The 8,013-nt window shown below is 49.8% G+C and overlaps 1 protein-coding gene across 1 annotated transcript; it reads left to right on the top strand.

Annotated features, from left to right (window-relative positions):
• Window positions 1-1,251: 1,251 nt before the first annotated feature.
• On the top strand, window positions 1,252-6,378 carry EAH_00036050 (hypothetical protein, conserved; the record flags this gene model as incomplete). Its single annotated transcript, XM_013392084.1, has 9 exons — window positions 1,252-1,454; window positions 1,701-1,773; window positions 2,408-2,429; window positions 2,630-2,660; window positions 2,843-2,886; window positions 3,136-3,959; window positions 4,773-4,961; window positions 5,076-5,176; window positions 6,003-6,378. The coding sequence occupies 9 exons, from the start codon at window positions 1,252-1,254 to the stop codon at window positions 6,376-6,378; spliced, it is 1,863 nt and encodes a 620-aa protein (XP_013247538.1).
• Window positions 6,379-8,013: the final 1,635 nt, after the last annotated feature.

Below are 8,013 nucleotides of genomic sequence, written 5' to 3'. Positions count from 1 at the left end.
CTCTCTCTCTCTCTCTCTCTCTCTCTCTCTCTCTCTCTCTCTCTCTCTCTCTCTCTCTGCTACTGTCTGTCTCCTCCTCTTTTGTCTGTCTCCTTTTATGTCTCTCTCTTCTGCTGTCTGTCTCCTCTCTCTCTCTCTCTCTCTCTCTCTCTGTCTGTCTCTGTCTCTGTCTCTCTCTCTCTTTTCTACTGTCTGTCTCCTTCTCTTTTGTCTGTCTCCTTCTCTTTTGCCTGTCTCCTTTTATGTCTGTCTCCTTCATCTTTTGTTTCTTTTTCTACTGTCTGTCTCCTTCTCTTGTCTCTGTCTGTCTCTCTTCTCTACTGTCTGTCTCCTTCTCTTTTATCTGTCTCCTTTTGTGTCTATGGTTATTAGGCTGATGTCTCTTCGCGTTTCTTTTGCTGTCTCTCTTTAGCGGAGGCTCTTCACTTTTGTCTTCTAATATCACAGCCACTTGCTTCAGCAGCAGCAGCAGCCGCAGCACAAATGCTGCTCTTGCTGCTGCTGCTGCTGCTGCTGCTGCTCGTCCCCACTGGTTCTCTGTCTCGCGTGCAGCTGCCGACGAAGAGCAGCAGCAAAACCCGTTAAAATTATTTTAAATAAATTAACAAACATTTACCTAACATTAAAACTGTTGAGATAGAAGTTGTGGCTTCATTTGCTGCCGCTGCTGCTGCTGCTGCTGCTGCTCTGCTGCTGCTGCTGCTGCTGCTGCTGCTGGCGTGGGCCCCCGCTGCCGCCAACGGGGCCCCCTTAGGGTCTTCCAGGGGCCTCGTTGTGTGCAGAGAGGAGATTAGGAGAAGCATTTTTGTATTTTTGTTTATCTGCAGCAGAGGCAGCAGCAACTCCGCCGGTTTCTGCTGCAGTGTCTGTACACCTCAAGCGGTCTCGTTCTGTATAACTGTGCCTTGGGGACAATCCTAGCTTGCTGCTGCTTTACAGCAGCTTGTTGTTGTTGCTGCTGCTGCTTGAGCTGCTGCTGCTGCTGCTGCTTGAGCTGCTGCTGCTGCTGCTGTTGCTGTTGCTGTTGCAGCCCTCCTTGTCACTGCTGCTGCCGCTGCCGACTACCTCGTGCCGTTGCTCTTGCTGCAGCGAGGTGCTGCTACTGGTTTGAGCTGCTGCTGCTGTTGCGGCAAGCTGCTGCTGCTGCTGCTCGCAGCAGCAGCAGCAGCAGCAGCAAGTCTCCTGATACCTCAACAAGATTAACTATAGAGGGGGGCGCCGAAAGACACACAGAGGCCCCCCTTCCCTCCAATGTGGGGCGGCAGCAGAGCTGCTCGACTGCCTCCTCCGCAGCAGCAACGTTTGCTGCAGCAGCAGCAACAGCACGAGCAGCAGCAACTGCAGCAGCAGCACAAGCAGCAACTGCAGCAGCAGCAGCAGCAGCAGCACTCGGGTTGTCCTGCAAGATGGGCTGTCTTGCTGACGGTCTTGGAGGTCTTTCCTGCTCACCTTAGGTCCGTGTGAATTTGCTGCTGCTCTTTTACCGATGCTGCTGCTGTTGCTGTTGCTGCTGCTGCTGCTGCTGCTGCTGCTTTTGCTGCACCTCCTGCTGCTTCTGGATTCAAAAATGCATGGGTCTTTATCTGTTTGTCTCCTTTCCTTCTCCACTGCATGCTGCAGTTATTGCTGCCGTTAATGCTGCTGCTGCTGTTGCTGCATTTGCTGCTGCTGCTGCTGCTGCTGCTGCTTGTGTGCTGCAGCATAGGGGCGAGCGTGGATTTATTAACATCACAGTTGGGGGGCCGCGTCTATCTGTGGCAGGCGGGGCAGGAGGTGTTTGCTTCTTTTTTCTGTCTCCTTTCTTGTGCTGCTGTCTCTCGCATTGCTGCTGCACAACCGGCGCTAAGACACCGCTTGCTGCTGCTGCTGTCCTTCTGCAGCAGCCTTCCAGTCGTTGCTGCTGTCGTCACTCGAAGCGCTAGGGCCTACTTGGCTTGCAAGTAAGCATATACCTTGCTGCTGCTGCTGTAGCTGCTGCAGCAATAGTACAAATAACAGCAGCAGCAACGACTGCACAAGCAGCAGCAGCAGCAGCAACAGCACAAGCAACAACAGCAGCAACGAAAACCAACGCTAGCAGCAGCAAGAGCAAAGAGAGCAGCAATCTTAGCTACAGCGTATGCTGCGGCTGCTGCAGTACACACAAGTGCCGACGTTGTTATGGCTGCTGCTGCTGCTGCTTGTGCTGCTGCTGCTTGTGCTGCTGCTGCGGCTCTACAGGGTGGTGGCTGCTTTGCTTGGGGGAAAGCCTCTGACAGGTTCTTTTGTCGTTAGTCTCTAAACCCTAAACCCTAAACCCTGATGTGGACTGTAAAGATAGAAGGCTACGGCCGGAACCACGGCTCTGACAACTTAGGCTTTAGGGTTTAGGGTTTAGGGTTTACATGTGCGGCTTGTGCTGCTGCAGGTCCTCTCATCATGGATTGGTGGTGCGGAAAACCCTGCTGCTGCTGCTGCTGCTGCTGCTGCTGCTGCTGCTGCTGCTGCTGCCCTTGCTGCTGCTCTTACTGCTGCAGTTTCTGCTGCTCATACTGCTGCTGTTGAATGCAGTTTGGCCTTGGCTTGCAAGGGTTTAGGGTTTAGAGTTAAGGGTTTAGGGTTTAGGGTTTATTGGGTGCTGTGGATGCAGAATGGGCGGACATAAAGCGGAGAGTCACCTGGTAAGCAACAAAGGGTTCGTGTTACTACTATCGGTGCTGCTGCAGTTGCGGCTGCTGCTGCTGCTGCTGCTGCTGCTGTTGCTGCTGCTGCTGCTGCTGCTGCTGTTGCTACTGCTGCTGTTGCTGCAGTGGTAGCAGCAACTGCCGCTTTTTCTGCTGCTGCTGTTTGCTGCTTGCTGCAGTTTTTCGTCGATATATGCTGCTGTGAGCGGCTCTCTGCTTCTCGGTGCGTATGCTGAAGCAGGTTTGCTGCTGCAGTTGTTGCTGCTGCTGTTTATCTCGCTGCTCCTGCTGCTATTTCTCTTGATGCTACACTCGTTGCGGAAGTTGCGGCTGCTTCTGCGTTGGTGCTGCTGCTGCTGCTGCTGCTGCTGCTAGTCGTGGGTTCTGCTTCCATGGCCCGGGACTGTGCGTGCTGCTCCTTTTTTCCTAACTGCCCTTGCTGCTGCTGCTGCTGCTGCTGTTGTGCATGCAGGGAGTTTGGCTGGGGGTTTGTTTTTGCGTACATTTCAATCACCAGAGAAGCTGATGCTAGTAGCAGCTTTGCTGCGGCTGCTGCATCCTTTAGCGCTGCTGCTGAGCCCCATCAGGGGCCGCCTGACGCAGCAGGAGCAGCAGCAGCAGAAGCAGCAGCAGGAGCAGCAGCACCAGCAGCAGCAGGAGCAGCAGCACCAGCAGCAGCAGGAGTTTCTTGAGGAATTCTATCCACCCACCTTGTGGCCTGCTGACGGTTTTTCTGTTTTGTCTGTGAGACGAGCAACAAGCTTTTCTGCAGGCAGCGGCAGCCGCACCCCTACTGCTGCTGCTGCTGCTTCTGGTGCTGCTGCTTCTGCTGCTGCTGCTGGAGGTTGTGATGGTGCTGCTGCTGCTCCTCCTGCTGCTGCTGCAGTGCAGCGTCTCCGCTTTTGCGCGTCCCTCCCGGATATGAATTTCAGCTGTATGGACACCTCAAAGATTTGGAATAGGGGGGCTGAAGCTCTTCCTCTTTTGCATTCTGTTGCTGAAGACGCAGTTGTCGTTGCTGCTGCTGCTGCTGCTTCAGCTGCTGCTGCTGATAGTCCTCCTCCTGGGAGGCGAAGGACTGGAAGCATACAGCTGCAGCAGGTGGCTTCAGGTGTTAAGAAGCTGCTGCGGGCCCTAGTAAAGCATCTCTGCATGCTTTGGGGGGTGTTTGGTTTGCTGCTGCAGCAGCAGCCTCTGGTGCTGCTGCTCGCTTGCATGCACTGCGCCTTCAATGCTGCTATGCAAGGAACTTCACTGTCCTTCGTCAAACACCAGCTGGGGTTTTCTCACGATCAGGTCAGTCTGCTGTCTGTCTCCTCTAGCTGCATCTCTGTCTCCTTCAGTTTGTCTCCGTCTCCTTCACTCTGTCTCCTTCGTTTCGTCTGTCTCTGCTGTCTGTCTCCTCTAGCTGCATCTCTGTCTCCTTCAGTTTGTCTCTGTCTCCTTCACTCTGTCTCCTTCGCTGTGTCTCTGTCTGCTGTCTGTCTCCTCCAGCTGCATCGCTGTCTCCTTCACTCTGTCTCCTTGTCTGCTGTCCGCCTCCTCTAGCTGCATCTCTGTCTCCTTTACTCTGTCTCCTTCGCTTTGTCTCCTTCACTCAGTCTCCTTCAGTTTGTTTGTGTCTCCTTCAGTTTGTCTCCGTCTCCTTCACTCTGTCTCCTTCGTTTTGTCTCTGTCTCCTGTCGCTGCATTTTATCTGTCTCTCTTTTCCTCTCTCTCTCCCTCTCCTTCAGCTGTATTATCTCTGCCTCTGTCGCTGTGTGTCTGAAAGCTCGAGCTGCTGCTGCACGGGTTAGCTAGCTAGCTAGCCGGCTAGCTAACCAGCTAGCTGATCGCCCTGCTAAATTATACTCAACTACATCAGAAGCTAGCTACACAGCTGGCTACGCAACAAGCTACCTGCCTAGCTAGGTAGCTAGCTGGGTAGCTAGGTGCGAACTTAGCCCGTTGATAGGCTAGCTAACTGCTAGCTGTTTAGCTAGCCGCCCGACTGGAAGATAATGCAGAAGGATGAGTCTTCATTTGCTTGGTGGAGGTTAGGTGTCTCCATCGCTGCTACTGCTGCTGCTGCTGTTGCTGCTGCTGTTGCTGCTGCTGCTGGTGCTGCAGGTCTCGTTTATCATGACAACGTTTGGAGCAGCAGGCATCTTTGTGCAGGTACAGCCAAAAGAATTACTTCCCAGTCAGCAGCAACAGCAGCAGCAGCAGCAGCAGCAACAGCAGCAACAGCAGCACCAGCAACGGCAGCAGCATCAACAGCTAATGCAACCTCCCCAAACCTCAGAAGGACAGATAGCAGTGATATAAGGCTACTAGCGGTACGGCTGCTTCGCCATGGAGCACATGGTGCTGCTGCTGCTGTTGCTGCTGCTGCTGTTGCTGCTACTGCTGTTGCTGCTGCTGCTGCTGCAGGTGGTTTTGCTGCCAATAGTGCTGCATCTTATCTCAACGCAGTGGCTGCTGTTCATCTGTAGCGCATGCAATGTGGTGTACGCTGGCCTTTTTGTTGTGGGGTGAGCCGCAGAAACCCTAAACCCTAAACCCTGCATGCAAACCCTAAACTCTGCATCCAAACCCTAAACCCTGCATGCACACCCTAACCCCTAAACCCTGCATGCAAACCCTAAGGTGTGTAGCAAATAAGATGAATGCCCGCCAGAGAAGCAAACCCTAGCCACCGATAATACCCCCGTGCGCAAACCCTAAACCCTAAACCCTAAACCCTGAGGCCAAGACAACAAGAACCCTGATGACAGTGCGCTGCTTTGAAGCAGCTACTGCGTGTTGGGAGGCACGTAATCTACAAATATATATATTTCTACTCTACAAATATATATATATATATTATATGTTTGGGGTGTATGTACAGCTCGTCTGCTACTTGCATTTTTGTCGCGTGTTTGTTTGGTGCCCTCGCGAGCGCCTCCCGAGGTGAGTTATGTTGGGTTATACTACTGTCCGATGCATGCATGAATATCTATTTCTATGTTTGTTTACATCCATATTTGGATATATGCATATATACGTGTATATATATATACATATATTTCTGCCTTCATTTAGATCATATATGTATATATGTATATATCTATACATATATATATATATATATACATATATATGTATATGTATATAAATATATATATATATATATACATATATATATACATATATATGTCTTTCGTTTTACTTTTCGTCTTTCACTGTTGTGGTTTTACGTGGATTATTTGGATTTGCTGCTGTCCCCAAGAGGTGTTCTTCTGTCTCCTTCAGCAGCAGCAGCAGCAGCGAGCTGCTGCGCTGCAGCAGCAGTGTGGACGGTTTGGCTTCGTGCTGCAGTTGTGCTTCAGGCTGCTTCCCTGCTTTGCTGAGCGAAGTCTCGAAGCAGCAGCTGCGCCCTCCCGTTGTCCCCTGCAGCAGCAGCAGCAGCAACAAGATCAACAACAACAACAACAGCAGCAGCAGCAGCAGCAGCAGCGGGGGAGTTGAGGGGATGGTACATGGGAGCTTTACTTCGATTCGTTTGGTGGCGAAGATGGTAGGCTCTACTTTGATGGCTGTCATGAGTAATTCTTATGCTTCTCTTCCGCACCCGTTTGCTTTCCCTGCTGCTGGGTTTGCAGCACAAGCAGCAACAATGGCTGTGGGGTCTTGTCTTGCGCTGCTGCTCGCGGTTAGCAGCACCAAGAAGGCCTCTTCTATGAAGCGAACGTGATATTTATCTCCCTTTCGTATTCACAAGCAACCACCCTAAACCCTAAACCCTAAACCACCAAGTGCGAGTGTTGATTGTTTGCCATATATCCTTTTAAAGAAACCAACCCTAAACCCTATAAAAACACAACAACAAACAATACGTACCGCTCTTCCCCAAGGTGTACATACTGGGATTTGTCTGCTGTTGCTGCACTTGCATGCATAAAGCTGCTGCTGCTGCGCTCCTATGCAGCAGCTGCGGCAGCAGGCCCACTACAATCCGCCGCTGTGCTGCCATTGCTGCAGCAACCGCTGCAGCAACCCCACTGCAATATAGTGCTGCTGTTGCAGTTGCTGCAGCAGCAGCTGCAGCAGCAGAAGATACCCAGGTGGTTAAACTAAGGGTCTCTAGTATACTGCTGCGGGGGCTTATTTCGCTTGCTATCTGTTAGGGGAGCAGCAGCGCTAGCAGCCAGTGCTGCAAGTGCTGCTGCTGTATGTACATCTTCTTTGCTAGACACCCACCCACCTTTTTTTTATTCCTGCAGCAAGGGGGAGTTAAAATGCTTCTTTTTAATTTAATTTCAACCTCTACAGTGTAGCGCTAGCCTTTAAAGATACACAATCAGCGAACAGTTCGCTGCGGTGTATCCCCAGCTTCTGCTCTAAGAGGCAAATCTTATTTTCCAAATTATTTTCAGTGGTTCCTCAACAGCAACAACTATCCTCGTCTATTTGCGTTAATAGGCTATTGTTGCTGTCTAAGAAGGGAGGCGTAGAAGAATTTATTTTCATTACTTTTTTTGAAATTAAAGTTAAAAAGGGATAAAGGGCTTCATTGCAAGAGTTAGTATTAATGCTGAGGCTCCTGGGTCTAATTGTGTTGCTACATAGTGCCATACTGCCTATATTGAATTCTCCTTTATATTCATACTTAAATATGTATTATACATATATATCTGTATATATATTATACATTATATATACTATATATATATATATATATATATGCGCGTTCGCCGGCCTCAAGCAGCTCCCACACATTCACTCTGCCTGTATTGAATTCTTCTTTATATTCATACTTATAAATGTATTATACATATATCTGTATATATATTATACATTATATATACTATATATATACGCGTTCATCAGCTCCCACGCCTTCACTAAAACATTATGCTGTCTCTCCTTACACTGCGTCAAATTGTACTGTACACACTATACATAAAAATTGTCTGCTAGTGAGTTTCGAGAGATACCTATTATGTTTCCGTTATACTCTATTCTCATTTAGGAGGAGCACCTGCATCCAGAGGTGCAGTTTGTTCGTCTCTGTGTTGTTTTAGTATTCATCCACATCACCTGTAGTCTCTGTTGCGGTGTACGTCAAAACACAGACAAGAGTCACAACCCCCTACACTACAGCTACACTACGCTGCAAACTGCTCTCTTCTTGTCGTAGCTTGCTATAGATAGCAATTACCCATTACAAATATATATATATATATATATATTATAGATATATAGATATAGTTGTATAACGATGAGGGTTCGAACGCGTCCGGCAAGGGGCTGGTGCCTTGTAAGAACCCCCCATCCCAAACCCCTTTACACTGAAACTGCAAAGTGCTGCCATTGTTCAAGAATTGTC

Source organism: Eimeria acervulina, genomic scaffold (genome assembly GCF_000499425.1).
Source record: "Eimeria acervulina Houghton genomic scaffold, Eah_scaff385, whole genome shotgun sequence".
NCBI classification, from domain to species: Eukaryota; Apicomplexa; class Conoidasida; order Eucoccidiorida; family Eimeriidae; genus Eimeria; species Eimeria acervulina.
Note: the sequence above shows the minus strand (reverse complement) of the source record. Positions and strands in the feature narration are given on the sequence as shown.